Genomic DNA, 16,590 nt, shown 5'->3' with positions numbered 1-16,590 from the left:
CAAAATTATAATTTTAAGAAATAAAGTCACCAGTAGTCAACCATTGCATCATCAAACACATACTAACAACTTTCCAAATAACAAAACAAATCTATTAAAACAATACTTAACTAGTAGTCATCAACTGGTTAACCTAAACTTACTAACAACTTACAGTATACAAAAGAAATCAATATAACATAAAGGGTTAATTACATATAAAATCACCACCTTTACACGAAATTGCAAAAATAACACGACCTTTAAAACGTGGCAATTCAGGGCACCACCTTTCATTTCTTTTCAAAAATAACACGGGCACATTTTTAGTGACATTTTTGCTGGCGTGGCGTGACACGTGGCACTCTTATCGGGTGTACAAGTCAGCAAAATTTTATCAAAAAATGTGCCCATGTTGTTTTTGAAAAGAAATGAAAGGTGATGCTCTGAATTGACACGTTTTAAAGGTCGTGTTATTTTTAAAAATTCGTGTAAAGGTGGTGATTTTATATGTAATTAACCCTAACATAAACAATTACAAACAAAATTGATAAAAATAAATTAAATCCAAAATTAAAAAAATTAGCATCCAACTTAATAATTAGAAGTCAAACCAAAACTTACTAACAACCTACAGTATACAAAAGAAATCAATATAACACAAACAATTACAAACAAAATTGATAAAAATAAATTAAATCCAAAATTAAAAAAATTAGCATCCAACTTAATAATTAAAAGTCAAAATTCATAAAAATCAACATAAAGTAAAAAATCAAACATACACAATAGAAAATCCAATAAAATAAATTGAACAAATCAACCTAAAAGCAAATATAATTAAACAAACACATTTGAAAATCAAACATACACAAAATTAAATAAAAACAACCTAAAATATACTAAAAATTATGAAAAATAAAAAAATACCCTCAACGAGTCATTAGTATGAACCAGTGTTTTAAAAACCGAACCGGTGAGGCCACCGGTTTCCGGTTCAACCGGTTGAACCGGTTTAATGACCGGTTCAACCGGTTTGATAAATTTAAAAAAAATTCTGATTCACCGGTTTTTTACCGGTTCAATCCGGTCCGATCCGGTTCAACATCCGGTTTTTTACCGGTTCAATCCGGTTCAACCGGTCCAACCCGGTCCAATCAAAAGATCCGGTTTTTTGCAGTTTCAGACCGGACCACTGGCCGGTTCGCGGTTCAACCGGTCCGACCGGCCGGTCCGGTCCGGTTTTTAAAACACTGGTATGAACATCCGTTGTCTTGCTTCCATTAGTGATTTTAAAATCTTCAAATCGCTATTTTCTTCCTCACGATTACAGACTTCTACGATTTTTAGTAGATGACTGAACTTCAACAAAATCAACCTTCCTTTTACTAGTTTGTGGTTTTGATTTAGGAATCATAGTTTGTTGGAAATTCTTTTAAGACTAACCTAATTTCTACCGTTGCAAAATCATATTTTTCAAAAAAAAAACTAATTAGAAAGTTTGATTGAGGGTTTACAGGTTTAAAGAGTGGAGAAAATAATGGCGAGAATCTCGGTTCCTTTTTAAAATTCAAACTCAATCAAGACATGCAAATTAGTGACATTTTTTCTAACCGTATTTTTCAAGTAATGACAGTTTAATCTTTAGATAATGAAAGTATAATTACAAATTAAAAACCCAAAATGATATTATTGCAAAGAGAAAAATAGGTATGTGTTTTTTGGAATAAAATGGGCGAAGCCCGTATTTTGTCTAAAAAAGTATTTTTGTAATATTTGTCGGGTTTTTTAGATAAATACCAAAAAATATAAAATATTCTCAAAAATACTACCTCACAGTTTTTTTTGAAAAATACAATATGTAATTTGTTTTTTTGTAAAAATGACCTTTGTTATTATCAAAAATATTTTTTAATCTCCCGGCGGTATACTAACATTGTTGGTTAATCAACAAACAAAACTATTACAAATTCAAATCTACAATTCTATTAAACTAGTTGAAAATCCTATTAGAAATCCCTCTGCCTTCATCACCGCAACAGCAACCGTCAAATAAAATCTAAATTGTCTTTTTTTTTAAATCTAAATTATTGATTAACCATTAGTTAACCATTTGTTAACCAAACAATGTACTAAAAATAAAAATAAGGTCATTGGTGTATCTTTAGTATACCATTAGTTAAATAGCAACAAAATAAAATTAAACAACAGTTAACTAACGTTTTAATAATAATATATTTAAAATAACATTTATTACAAGTTACCCAACGGTTTACCTAATATTAATCATTGATTACCCAAAAATATTACAATTCTCATAAACATTTCTTCAAACACTTAGAGTGCAGGCAATAGAACACCAAAAATCAAACCACCACCACATCACCACCGGTGCTCTCGCTCTTCCTCTCGAAGCTTCAGTGAAATCCCTCGAATTGGGCCCTTTTGAATACGCTTCATCAAATGGGTAGAGAACCCAACAATCTTGTTACAAAGACGCTTTGCTGGGATGATTGTGACTTCTTCAAGTATCTTCTTGTTGGTGTGTGAATCATGGGTCATTCGTGAGTAGTACTGTCGATGACTTGACGGGAGGATTTCTTCACTGTATTTGTTCGGACGCGATCTATTTTGTTGGTTGAGGAAGAGATGTGTGATCGTGTGTGTGTGAGAAGAGAAGTGTTGGCCGTCGCAGATGCTGATAGAAGATAAAAGGTAGTTGTAGAGGGGAGGAAAATGTTAAGGTTAGGGTTTTAATATTTATGAAAAATGGAAAAGTTAAAAGTGAGAAAAAAAAAAAGTAAACTTTGTATTCTTCAAGAATAAAACTTCACCCCCTAACAATGAGAATAAGTTGATATACTATAGTATTTTGTCTAATTAACTCATATTTGTCTAGCGAGGCTTAGTCTTACGTCCAATTCGGTTTTGAATTTTAGGCTGGCCATACCGCCCATATATAATAGCCCAGCCCATGTTGCATCACAACGAGACAGCACTGATGCTCCAGGCGTCAAACTGTAATTGGACAGACAGACTTTGCATCTGTTGACGCATAAGCAACCATGATGATCAGTTCAAAAAAAAGCAACTTATTAAATCAAAAAATAAAAATAAAAATAAATAAAAAGAGGTGGAAGAGTAGATAGATATTCTTTGAATTTATATTCTAATTCGCAAAAAAAAAAAAAAATCTCTTTCTCTCTATAATTCAAGCCCCTATTAGAAGAAAAAAAAGTGCTCATTATAAATATCTCAAGATTTTGTTTGTTTATTCTGGTTAACCATGGTAAGTCTTCATTTCAGTGTTTAAGAAAAAATAAGTCTAATTTTTGTGGGTTTTGATCTGTTATGATGGGTATTGTTTTATTTTTCAATTGGTTTAGTGGTAGATCTATTAATTTCATGTTTGATTAGGTTATTACTCTGTGGTTGCTGTTTATGGATTTTATTTAGTTAATGTTTCTTATTTGATTCCTGATATTATTGTGTATTGTAGTTGATGAACTTGATAAGGCTAATTTAGTAAAGTAAAATGAAAAAGATAAGAACTTCAGGTTTGAATTGATTGAGTTTTATGTAAATTAAGTCAAAATGTGAGTCTAGATTCAAGTGTGATCTGAATCATATGGTTCTTGGCACAAATAGATTTTGCTTTTATGTTGGTAAAGTTTGGTTTTTATCCTTTTAAGTTGTGGTAAATTTCGGGTTTGATCTATTTTGAGTTGTGGAAAATTTTGGTTATGATCTTTATGAGTTGCGCAATGATATGTTTTAGCTGTGCAGTTGGATTATGATTTTGTGTCTAGTTAGATTGCAGTTTGGTTTACCGATCCAATTGCGAGATTATCATTGTTGTCGGATTGGTATCTAATGTAAACTTTTGTGGTGTTGTATTGCGTCTTCATTATTTAAGAAGATGAACTGTTTCAGTTATTACAATTGCTCTTAATCTGAGGTTTGGATGTTATACACAGGCGGTCTGCACTTAATGGAATTGGATTTTATGGTTTACTTTAGCTATTCAATGTTGTTTGCATAGAATTTCGAGGTGTTTAGACTCGTAGTCCAATTTTGAGATTTGTGATATTTTGATCTTGGATATGGGACGTATGTGGGTTAAAACTCATGAGTTAAGTCAATGTAATGCAAATTGATTAAGGTTATGCATAAACCAACTCTAATTTATGATTACATTATTATTTATAGATGTTGCTATGTTTACCATTTGGATCTTCCGCTTAATGTATACTTTTTAGTTTCTACAATGAGAATGAAGGGATTAAGTAATAGCTTAGGAATGGTTTTTAGGAAGTTACCATACAAGTTTCTGTTGAAATTTTTGACTTACTAATTACTATATCTTCCTTTATAAAGGCTAACGCGACATCTGGAATGGCTGTGCACGATGACTGCAAGCTAAAGTTTTTGGAGTTGAAGGCAAAAAGAACACACCGCTTCATTGTTTTTAAGATTGAGGAGAAGCAAAAACAGGTTATTGTGGAAAAGGTTGGTGAGCCAGCTCAAAGCTACGAAGATTTTGCAGCAAGCCTCCCTGCTGACGAGTGTCGATATGCTGTATATGATTTTGACTTTGTGACTGCTGAGAATTGCCAGAAGAGCAGAATCTTTTTCATCGCCTGGTACTGACATGCGTTAAAATTGGTTTAGTTCTGTGTATTTGTATTTGTTTGGCATTCGTTTTAACTATTAATATTTTGTTATTTACCATTTGCAAAGGTCTCCAGACACGTCAAGGGTGAGAAGCAAGATGATCTATGCAAGTTCGAAGGACAGATTCAAGAGAGAACTCGACGGAATCCAGATTGAACTGCAGGCTACCGATCCCACCGAAATGGGTCTCGATGTTATTAGGAGCCGTGCCAGCTAAATAGAAATCTCCTTATTTCGCAACAGAGAATTTCTCGTATGCACTCTACTCTTGAGCGAAATGTTAATATTACATGGGCGGGGGAACCTGACTGAATTATGATATTGGTTTGTTTGAGATTTACCTTATAGTCGTCTTCTCGAGTCGTTTCAGATATTTTGAATATGTTATGATTTGTTATTGTATCGAAGTTATGCAAGGTGTGTCTTTCTTATGGTTATTTGCACAATATATGATGCCTCATCATTTGATGGTGGAGCAAACTGGGATTTGTATGTTAATGGCCGTCTTACTTTAAAGAAGAAATGCTTTTTCTGGATAGTTCACTTATGCACTTACTGTAAATTAAATGTTTATTTTTTCCCCTCGATTTCCACTGCATGTTTACTTCCAGGGTTAATGGGATTAGTTCATCAACTCTGTATCCGCATCATTGATCGACAAGGGTGTGGAAAATCGAATTGAATTGAACCGACAATTTCAGTTTGGTTCAGTTGGATATTATAAAAAAAAAAGTTGTTTTTTTGGTTTGGTTTGATTGTAATTGTGATAAAGAAATCAGTTAGTTTTTATTCTGGTAAAAACTGAATTGTAAAAATTGAATCGAACTGAAAACTCAGTTTAAAAAAATCAACTCAAATCACTTTATTTTCAAAGGCAAAAACAATTGGTTTGATCTGCAACCATAGAAGTGCCTGAAACAGAGAATGTGCTTCTTTAAAATTGTGTATTACACGGAAATATAAAAACTAAAATGAAAATAAAACTTGGCGAAATGACATATTGTTATAAGAATAAGTTGTAAAAATAAAATTTTGAAATTTCAGAAACAGTTTCAAAAATAGAAATGAACTCAAAGACTTGATAAATAGTAACTAGGTTAATTAATCACTCTGCCAAACTGAAGATAAATTCTTATGTAGACTCGGTCTACCACGTCATCCGTAGACTAACCTATCATATTATGACACGTTATTAAAATAATGGCAATTTTGTAAATTCGTTTTTTACTTATTTACACCTTTGAACAGTAATATTACAAGATTGCCATCATTTTAATGATGTGTCATAATGTGATAGGTTTGATCTACGGATGACGTGGTAGACCGAGTCTACCTAAGAATTTCTCCAAATTGAATTATGAAGGGACCTTAATAAAACAATGGTTACAATTAAGTTGTGGTTGTGTATATCAGCTGAAGTTCTGAACACCCACTCTGCTCCTATTTTAAACTTTACATGGTTCAGTGTTAACTATCTAGTTTGCTGCAATGTTTATCAATTTGGTTAGTGATTAAAAAAAATTCTACAATACGGCATTGGAGCTCTATTGGTTTTCCTAGCAAGTACATGGTACAACAAATTCGAATCTTAGCTATGTATCAGCAGGCAAACTCGAAATCTTTAACTCGGCTCTATGGATGGGAGCATAGTCTGTAATTTGACTAGGCTCCATACCTCGTCTTATCATCTCATCCCGCAATTCAAAGGCCTTCGGCAGTTCCCCTGCGATGCAGCAACCATGTATCAAAAAATTGTATGCTAGCGTATCAGGTTTGATACCCTTGTCGAGCATTGTCTGCCATATTTGTATTACTAGCAGTTGTTGACATTAGACGGTTGCATTTGAGTTATTGTTGATTGGGAGTTCATTTGTTGATACTTGTTCAAAGTCGCCATAATTAGTTAACATCGTGTTTTACTTTAGTTCATTTCTTGCTTGGGGACAAGAAAGGATTTAGTGTGATGAGGTTTGATAGGAGTAAAATACTCCCATATATTAGAGTGGTTTCATAGCACTTTAACGTATTTTGTTATGCATTTTGAGGTATATATGTACCTTATTTGTGTGCTTAAGCTTTCCAGGTTATCGGAGCGTTATGGGGCATTTTTGGCATAAAAATGTGGAAGAATCGTCGAAAGCTAGTAAGGAGCAAAGCCGGGAGCAAAGGAAGCGAAAAGATTGGAGAAGTTGTGAGTGTCTCGGATCGAGACACCCCTCTGCAACTTGTGTCTCGATCCGAGCTGAATTAAAAAGAGAAGCAGATTGGATTCAGATTCGAGGCACACTCATAAGTTGAATGTCTCGATTCGAGACAAGCGTAAAGATTGAATCTCAGATTTTAGACAAAGATGATAAGGCTTGGGACCACTTCCATTTTTGGCCAAACACTCATGTATTAAGATGTTTTTTATTTCCTTATTGAGAATACTATAAATACCACCTTATTTCATTTTTAGGGATACAACTTTTTATTACATCAAGTCATTTTTATTCCTATTGCCTCTCTTAAAATAGTTTAACATCGTTTTAGGGATTAGTGCTCCATAGTTTTCTCTATTGTTGGTGCTTGGAAGCTTTTATTATTTTGTAAGAACAAAATTTTCTATTTGAATGCAAGTTATTGATTACTCTTCATTATCTTATGGTTTATTGCTCTATATATTTAACTAAGGTAATCTTTTTATACCCTTTAATGTTTAGTTCACTATTTATTAGTTGTGTTGAGAACTTAGCCATACGTCGCTAAACCCCTCGTTGGGGGTTAGTATGATAGCCTAGGGTTTGTGTAATAGGTTGGTTGACATTGTTGTTTAAGCATGTTTTAATCTTGTTGTTTATTGCTTGTTTAAGATTAGTTCCCCTAAGCATGTTTATAGTGTGATTAACTCACCGAGAAGTGGTTAATTAAATTGACTAATAGGATTGAAAACCTAGGTTAGAGCGCCATAAGAGTGGGTTTGAACCTAGTTGGCCTTAGAGTTGATTTATTAATTGCTAGTTGATTGTGTAGTTGTGCTTGGTGTCACGAGAGTGAGCTCGGTATTGATTAAGCGATTAGATAGCAGCTTTGTTGTTCTTTGAGTCTCGAAAGAGCAGGAATGGCGCTAAGGCTCGACTCGACCCTTGTAGTATCTCTAATTAACCAACCATGATTGCATGACCTAGGCGTGATTACCAATCCCTTGACGTTTCCTTTTATTGTTATAACCCGTTGTTAAATTAGTTGTTTTAGTTGCAATTACGGATTTGAATAGTTGGTTACTTTAGCCCTTTTATTTCTTACACACCAAACCATTGCTTTTCTATTACTAACCGAATTGAAATTCAAAATTATATTTCATCCACCTTAAACATCTCATTTTCGTGGGATCGACTCCGTACTTACGGATTACTACGAGTTGGTAAGTAAAATTATCAACATTGGCCTTGAGAGATGCTATCTAAATGGCTCTTAACCTGCAGTTATCGGAGGTAATTTTCGAAGGCGATGCGAAAGGGATTATTGATGTTACAAGGACAGATTCCGGAGTAGATGTTGACTGCGATTTGATTATTCAAGACAGTAAGTGCCTTATTGAGAATCAATCGTCCTTTTCGTTTAATCTTGTTAGGCGAAATTGTAATTGAGTGACTCATTTATTGGCCAACAAAGCTCTTAGAATGTTAATTTTCGCTGTAATTCCATAGCACAAGTTTTTTGAGTAGATTAGAGACTCTTCGAATCGTTTTCAAATTAATGATTCTATTCATTCCGACAAAAGAATTCATAATAATGCTCTTTTCGAACCTTATGAGGTTCGACCTTGATAAACGAATTCTAAAAAGTTCGGCTTCGATAGGCAAATCTTTAGGGATTCGATTATTTATCTGATCATTAAGCCGATTGATAGGATTCAAATACACGGATATAGGATCGATAGGTCGATTCCATCATGTTTATTTTTCTTTTAAACTCAAAGTATTACAATTTTTTATATTCATATATTTATAATAAAAATCAGTTTCATTTAAAAAAGTAAACCATTATTCTCATTGTATTATTTCTTAATACTAAAATACTGCTCCAAACCGAATCAGGATAAAATTAAAAGTCTAAATTCAATTGAACTGAATCGGTTTAATTCCATTTTGCTTCGAGTTTGAAACATAAACCATAAATACATTTTTCAGATTTTGGAATAAAGAAGAAGACCACTATTTTGGAGGGAAACAAAAATAAAATCCAACTCTGCTTTATTTCCTTCACATCATCGATCCATAGCCCATAAATTGAACCAATAAGCATCACCCACGTGACACAATAGCATTTCTCAAGCATTACTGTAAGCCGTCGATCTTAACTATACAATCAACGTTCAAGAATTATCCACATCATCGATCCGTGCGTCTCATAACGCACCAATTAGATTACATATTTCTCCTCCTATAAATATACACTATCGATCACCTTATTTTCAATGCACAACTCACATTCAATCTTCAATCAACAATTCTCAGTCTTCAATCTTAAATCAAAATCCCTTTCGAAATGGCACCAAAGGCAGAGAAGAAGCCAGCGGAGAAGAAACCAGTAGAGGAGAAGAAGACGGTGGCGGAGAAATCACCGGCGGAGAAGAAGCCAAAGGCCGGAAAGAAACTGCCAAAGGAAGGCGGTGCAGCGGCGGCCGGAGACAAGAAGAAGAAGAGATCAAAGAAGAGCGTAGAGACATACAAGATCTATATCTTCAAGGTTCTCAAGCAGGTTCATCCTGATATTGGAATCTCCAGCAAGGCCATGGGGATCATGAACTCATTTATCAACGATATTTTCGAGAAGCTTGCTCAGGAATCTTCCAAGCTTGCAAGGTACAACAAGAAGCCTACGATCACATCTCGGGAGATCCAGACTGCCGTTAGATTGGTTCTTCCCGGTGAATTGGCCAAGCATGCTGTTTCCGAGGGTACCAAGGCTGTGACTAAGTTTACCAGCTCTTGAATGAATGGTTGATAATTTAGGTATCTGATGGTTTCAAAATTAGGGTTTGTTGGCTCAGTAGTCAGATGGGTTGATGTTATATTTGCAGTAAAATACTAATCATAAATGTAATGATTCTAGTGTTGATGATATTAAATGAAATTGCCTGTGTTTGCACATTGTTCTTATTTGTCTTATTTAATTTACATGCGTGTTCTTTTGGTAATTTTTTAAATTTAGAACTGGTTATGTAAATGTCTGATTTCATTAAAATATGAAACTGTTGCTTCATATTTGAATTTTCTGAATCCTTATGAGCTGCAATATGTTCTAGTTGTAATTTAGTCGATAAGATCTAAAACACAAGTATTTTGTCTCATACTCAAATAGTTGGTAGCAGAGACAAGTTTTGACATGATTTTCTTATCCAAATCATTTTCATAGCGTTGCTGGTCTTTACTGAAAACTTGTTTCATCATCTCACATGTTAAGGCTTTTTAGACCTCGGCTTGTTGCTGTTAGGAATGGTCATTAGATGATGAGCTTTATGAGGCTTTGGCTGATGCTGATAAACCTGTTATTTTTCCTGACTAGCGATGAGTTTATAAGGTATTGTACTCTACAATCTAGCATCTTTAATTTTGGGCACTGAAGCTGTTCTTGTATTTGACTACTGTTTATTTTTATGCTGTCAGTTCACTCACCATCCTGATGCTATGTGGTTGCAGGAATAGTAGGTCCAAGGTTGTGCGAGCTCGAAAGTATGTCCCTAGTCTTTTGCTTGTTATTGTTTTCTTGTAATTTTTATTTCGTTTTCTGACAATGGATCTGAACATCAATTTGTGCATGTCTACATACATGTTGATTGTTGCTGGATAATATATAAAGATGTTTTAAAGGAATTAATTGACTTGTTAATCTCTGTTTGTCTTAATGCATATGTTCTCTTTCTCCATTTAGCAAATTTTTGTTGACTATTTATCTAGTCCTTGACATAGGTCTCTTGCAATGTGTTTCTTTAGCCTATTGTTCCTGCAATTGAAGCTTGACATAGCAGCCTATTCTGGCGTGTCAGCTTAGTTATCATCACCATGCTTGGCCAATAAATAGAGTTAATTGCCGGAGCCCGGAAGTCCTTTTGTGACTTTGTCCTTCCCTTAGCTCACAAATACAAGGTGAGAGAGTTCTTCCAGTTGATTCAGATCATTCAGCCATATATAGTTGCGCAAATGTTTATACACTGATAACTAACAGATCGTTATTGACGTTTTAAATTTGCACCTTTTGTATATATATAGTCTTATTGTGTCACTCATATAATATTTTTTTCACTGCTAACCATCCGACTCCTCTCAGACACCTTTTTTTCATGTGTAATTCTGGCTATCGATCATATCATGAGTTCTTCATCCCAACCGCAGTTATAAGGATCCATTTTGAAGATTCTGGTTTAGACTATTGAATCACTTCATTGTTGACAGGGATTGATATGTTGGGAAATGGAACCAGATCTCGTTCATCACGGGGAAGACTAACCGGTTGCAGATCAGATGTGTTTACGAGTTTGATGGTTTTTATTTTTTAAAATTTTGAAAATTAATCGTGTATTATGGGCGGTTTTTGGGTCAGAAGAGGGGCGTTGGGGTCGGAGATGGTTTTAGTGCCGGAAACGCTAGAATGCAATTAATATCATTAAAAATAAAAGTAGATAAAAAATGCATTAATATAATTATTTGAATTTGTGTGGAAGAATGTTTTTTTGTGTGTTATTTATAACATTGAATTGAGTGCTATCTGGAATTTATGTTAACATGGAGGATTTGTTGAACTTTTTCAAAATGAAAACAAGGTAATTTAGTGTTCTAGGGTGCAATTGAAACTTGAATATACAAAATAGGGTAAAATTGGTGATTTTCCGACATCGAAATAGAATCGAAAAGGGGCTAAAAGGTCATGTTTTTTAAGGCATTAGACCTGTTTTTTTCACTGTAAGCATCTGATCCCTTTCAGGCTCCTTTTTCCATGTGTAATTCTGGATATCAATAATATCTTGAGTTCTTCATCCCAATCATAGTTATATTGATACATTTTGAAGAATCTGGTTTTAACTTTTGAATCACTTCATTGTTGACAGGGATTGACATGTTGATAAATGGAAAGATGTTGTAGTAGCTGATGTTACCCTTTGTTAAAGCATCTCAACCGGAATGGGCAAAAACATTACAGTAAATTCTGCAACCCCTTTTAATAAGGTTTCTTATAGTGAAACACTGAAACCATCACATTAAGCTATTTACATCTATTTTTAATCAAGCTTTTCCTCCTCTGACAAGGGTTTTGTTTATTTTTATTGAATTTCTTTGTTTGTTTGGAGCTGGCATTATTTAGAAAGCAACTCATCCTCAATCCATCATAAAATTATTCATTTTTATATTATTTGATAACAAATACATATTTTATATTTTCATATATCAAACATCTATTTTTCTATCAATTGTTCGAAATACAATCAGCTTTTCTCAAGCCCGGCTTAAGCCGCACAGACTGTTTCTGGCATCTAAGTCACTATTATTGACCTTCAAGCTGGCAATGCCCATGAACATGTGCATATTGGGAAAAAGATCAACACAACTTGACTTGAATTATGCTGTAAGTGAACAGATGATTGAAAGAGATGTTAGCTTAGACAAGCATGTACCAGTGAGCTTTTGAATCGCAAGGCACCTATCTATTCTATTGTTCCTTTAGCCTTCTTATTTGGCTTGTTTAATTTCAAAGTGTGTTATTTTATATTTTTTTTTATCTTAGAACCTGCTTCTAGGTGAACATGCTGATTTCATTCAAATTTGAGATTATTGCTTTATATTTGAATTTTCCGAATCTTTATAAGTTGCAATTAGAATTGCTCAAGTTACATGTCAAATACATCTCAGAATATTGGGTGCTTCCTATATGGCTGTAATATGCAGAGTTATGTGCTAATAACTCTTATAGAGTTTGCCATTTAATTAATCAAGTGCATCATATAAGTCCATCAATAGCAAAGCAAGGACAAAAATTTTCGTTTGTTTCCTGTTTTGCTTTATTGTGGAGGTTTTTCATTTTTGTTTGGCTTGTAGTTTTAGTGGAAGCCTAAAAGTTGTCAATTAAAGCTTATACAAGTTACCAGAGGTTCTGTGTCTTCTGTTCTACTGCGAGACAAACCACTGCTGAAGTGACGATGCCTCAAGGCTCTCTAAATCCAGATATACAAGATGAATGGTAAGTCATGATGCAGGTTTCCTTTAGATAATAAGCTTTAGCTACGCAACATGTTCTGTTTATGTGGCACTTATAGGAAAATAATATTGTTGATTCTCATGCTCAAATAGTTGGCAGAGGCCTTAAGTTTGAAAATTATGCAAATGGGAAGTTCTGAAATAATACCAAATCTCTTTCAAAAAAACAAAAAGAAATAATACCAAATCCATATGACTTTCTAATCTTTGATGGTTCCTACTGAAATTTTGTTTTATCATTCTATGGGCCAAGACTTTCATTAAGATTGAGCCATTAGATGATGAGCTTAAAGATGCTTTGGCTGATGTTGACGAACCTGAGATTTTTCCTGGCTGGCAAGGAGTTGTTAAAGTTCAGTACTATCTTATAAACTTGGGCAGTTGGCATCTTTAATTTGGTTGATGAAGCTATTCTTGTATTTCGACTACTGTTTATTTGTCAAGTTACTCACTGTCTAGATGCTATATAGTTCCCTTGTTAGCATTTTCGTAAAATTTTAATTTCGTTTTCTGGCAACTAATGTCTGGAACCATTATTAGGCAAAAATGTTTGTGAATGTACTGTTGTAGTATTGTATAATACGAGATTCGTAGAGAAAATCTGAATCTAATCTGAACATGAATGTGTTTGTTTAGCTTACTGTTGCTGGAATTGAAGCTGGAAAAGACATAGCATGGCGTGTCAGCTTAGTTATCATCACTGTGCTTGGCCAATAAATAGAGTTAGTTGCTGGAGGTCCTTTTGTCCTTCCCTTTGTTCCTAAATACAACTCGACATTTTTTCCAGCTGATCCATAACATTCAGCCATATTTTAGCTTTGGAAATGTCTCTATTTTGATAACCAGCATATATTCAATGAAGTCTTAAATGTGCACTATGTTCGTAAGTTTTATAGTGTCATTTATAATTTTTTTTACTTCTAACCATCTGATCCGTCTCTGGCTCTTTTTTTTCGTGTATAATTCTGGGTATCACGAGTTATTAATCCCAAAAGCAGTTACCATGATACATTTTTAAGAATCCGGTTCTAATTTTAATTGTCGAATCACTTCATTGCTGACAGGATTGACATGTTGGCGAATGGAAAGATGTTGTAGTAGCTGATGTTACCCTTTGTTAGAGCATCTCAACTGGAATGGGCAAAAACATTACAGTAAACTCCTCAACCCTTTTTAATAAAGTTTCTTATTGTGCAACCAGCATACATCCATTTCCGATCAAGCTTTTCTCTTCTGACAAGGGGTGTTTGTTTCTATTGAATCTCTTTGTTTGTTCGGAGTGGCAATGATAATATCCAGAAAACAATTCATGCTATGTTTGGTAGAATATACTTAAATAGAAAAAAAAAGAGTAAAAGGTGAGGATATTTTATGACGATAAAATCCTTAATTTTTGGATTTAAAGGACTCATATATGTATAAACTTATTTTACAATTTAGAAATGGATAGATTTCCTAAAGAACAAAGGATCACTTTAACCCCCGAACTTGCGTCAAAGTATCAAAAAAGTCCAAAGCTGGAAAACCGGATCACTTATACCCTTAACTTGTGTAAACCGGCTCAAAAGTACCCCTTTGCTGACGTGACACCTTAATTGGAGAGTGAGATTTATAAAAATATAATTAACTCTAACTAATCATTAATTAAATCCTAATAAAATCCTAATTAAAACAATTTAAAATACCAAATCTCTAATTAATAAATCCTAATTTTACTTTCAAAAAAAAAATAAAAATCCTAATTTCAAATATTTTTTCATCTTTTCCGGCCAATCTGCTGTTCTTTTTGGAAGAACAGACCCACGTTCTTCCAAGAACAACCTCTCTGTTCTTCTTCACGAAGAACAGCAAGGTCTGTTCTTCGTGAAGAAGAACAGATCCAGCGGTTTGTTCTTCTTCACGAAGAACAGATCCAGCGGTTTGTTCTTCTTCACGAAGAACAAACCGCTGGGTCTGTTCTTCTTCACGAAGAATACACCGTTGGGTCTGTTCTTCGTGAAGAAGAACAGACCCGACGGTTTGTTCTTCTTCACGAAGAACAAACCGATGGGTCTGTTCTTCAGGCGAGGAGCGGATCCGCTCCTCGTCAGAAGAACAGACCCTGTTCTTCTGAGGAGCTGTTGCTCCTCACCGGAGCAGCAACTCCTCGTCTCAGGCGAGGAGGAGCTCCTCCTCGCCTGAGACCTAAAAAAATTTAAAAAAGTTTGATTTTTTTTGTAAAAATTATAAAAAGGTCCTCTATCTTTTAGTTAATATAAATTTAATATATATAGTTTTAAAATTAAAATGACTAATTTGTTTTTTTTATTACTATGTGTTAAAAGAGAAAAATTTAAAAAAAATTGGACTATTTTAAACCTTTTTATTATCAAAAACCACTTTACCAACAAAACTACTATCCAATACCGGAGAGTGTATCTCACTCTCTGAGGTGAGAGTGGGGAGGGGGGTTTTTGACCAAAAATACACAAGTTCAAGGTATAAGTGATCCTATTTTCCAGTTTTGGACTTTTTTGATATTTTGACGCAAGTTCGGGGGTGAAAGTAATCCTTTGTTCATTTCCTAAATTAATAGCAAACAGTTTTGCAGATTTCAGCAGGTCTGCGAGAAGTTGGGAAGTTTATGATACTCAGCAAATTGCAGCTTCAGCTTATTCGTTCTTCTGGAAATTCAAGCTCTCTCCTCGCATTCTCTTCTACTCGTGGTTGTTGGCAAGAGATAGAATATCTTCTAATACAGAGGTGTACTTTCTCCTTGCTTACTTTGTTCTCATATTTTTTTCATTGTCGTTATGCTCGACTTGTTTGGGGCAAACTTCTTCGTATGTGTAACATCTTTTCGGTTGGCCATCTTCTTTGTTATAGTTCTTTCAGTTTTGGGATTCTCTTTCTCACAGGAGATTTGAAGTTCTATTGGCGGACAATATATGGTTTTATTGTGTTGGGATTTGTGGAAAGTTATAAATAAAGCGGTGTTCAACAACAAATACATTGAGGTCCTTACGGTAGTCATTGCTTAGATTTGAAAAGGCGGTGAAATTTTCCAAAGACAACATTTAAGATTTTGTTTATTAGGAAAATGATCTTTTATTGTAACTTTTCTTAGGTAAATTTGAATAAGCTTTCTTGCCTTTTTCGAGTCTTGCCAATCATGGCTTTATAATTAAGCTAATAAATTCATCATCTATATCTATAATCTATCGGCTTAAGGTCTGAAAAACTACCCACCTTTCAATTTTTTTTCAATTGCACCCTCACCTTGTAATATCTTCAATAGCACCCTATTTTGTATTTTTGGCTTTCAATAGCACCCCGACCTTGTAAAACAGTCAATTTTACCCTATTTTGTATTTTTGACTTTCAATAGCACCATAAATCATCGAATTAAACTCATTTATCGAGGACGTATTTGAATTTTTTTTAAGTTAAAGGACTTGTTTAAAAGTGTCCAAGTAGAAAAAGTATGATTTCACCTGTAAATTTAGTTTTTTGAAAATTTTATTCCTTATAATAATCAAATCATCTAATTTTTTTAATTTAGAGTGCTATTGAAAGTCAAAAATACAAAATAGGGTGCTATTGAAAAAATTACAAGGTGAGGGTGCTATTGAAAAAAATTTGAAAGGTCGGTAGTTTTTTAGACCTTAAGCTTAATCTATCTATCTATAATCTATAACTATCTTATATGTGGGAGGGGGGGAGG

At 34.0% G+C, this 16,590-nt stretch overlaps 3 protein-coding genes and 1 long non-coding RNA gene across 6 annotated transcripts; 3 read left to right on the top strand and 1 right to left on the bottom strand.

Annotated features, from left to right (window-relative positions):
* Window positions 1-2,361: 2,361 nt before the first annotated feature.
* LOC130015129 (40S ribosomal protein S17-3-like) lies at window positions 2,362-2,955 on the bottom strand. The gene is made up of 2 exons (XM_056104699.1): window positions 2,930-2,955; window positions 2,362-2,677 (listed from the first exon to the last, which is right to left on the bottom strand). The coding sequence occupies exons 1-2, from the start codon at window positions 2,953-2,955 to the stop codon at window positions 2,362-2,364; spliced, it is 342 nt and encodes a 113-aa protein (XP_055960674.1).
* A 155-nt stretch (window positions 2,956-3,110) lies between these two features.
* On the top strand, window positions 3,111-5,191 carry LOC126678056 (actin-depolymerizing factor 1-like). Its single transcript, XM_050372929.2, has 3 exons — window positions 3,111-3,268; window positions 4,357-4,622; window positions 4,720-5,191. Exons 1-3 carry the CDS (start codon window positions 3,266-3,268, stop codon window positions 4,868-4,870), a joined length of 420 nt encoding a protein of 139 aa, XP_050228886.1. The 5' UTR covers window positions 3,111-3,265; the 3' UTR covers window positions 4,871-5,191.
* Window positions 5,192-9,105: 3,914 nt separating this feature from the next.
* Window positions 9,106-9,786, top strand: LOC126665855 (histone H2B-like). The gene has a single exon (XM_050358783.2). It carries the CDS (start codon window positions 9,184-9,186, stop codon window positions 9,628-9,630), a length of 447 nt encoding a protein of 148 aa, XP_050214740.1. The 5' UTR covers window positions 9,106-9,183; the 3' UTR covers window positions 9,631-9,786.
* Window positions 9,787-10,096: 310 nt separating this feature from the next.
* LOC126678170 (uncharacterized) lies at window positions 10,097-15,886 on the top strand. Of its 3 annotated transcripts, none has more exons than XR_008789459.1 (6): window positions 10,097-10,218; window positions 10,338-10,370; window positions 10,632-10,784; window positions 11,744-12,870; window positions 13,952-14,041; window positions 15,470-15,886. It is a non-coding gene; the product is annotated as an uncharacterized LOC126678170 (long non-coding RNA). The 3 variants fall into 3 exon arrangements; XR_008789457.1 differs by having other exon boundaries at window positions 11,091-12,870; XR_008789458.1 differs by having other exon boundaries at window positions 10,305-10,370; window positions 11,091-12,870.
* The last annotated feature ends 704 nt before the right edge of the window (window positions 15,887-16,590 follow it).

This window comes from Mercurialis annua, linkage group LG1-X (assembly GCF_937616625.2).
Source record: "Mercurialis annua linkage group LG1-X, ddMerAnnu1.2, whole genome shotgun sequence".
Classification (NCBI taxonomy): domain Eukaryota; kingdom Viridiplantae; phylum Streptophyta; class Magnoliopsida; order Malpighiales; family Euphorbiaceae; genus Mercurialis; species Mercurialis annua.
This window is presented reverse-complemented; position numbering and strand designations above follow the sequence as displayed.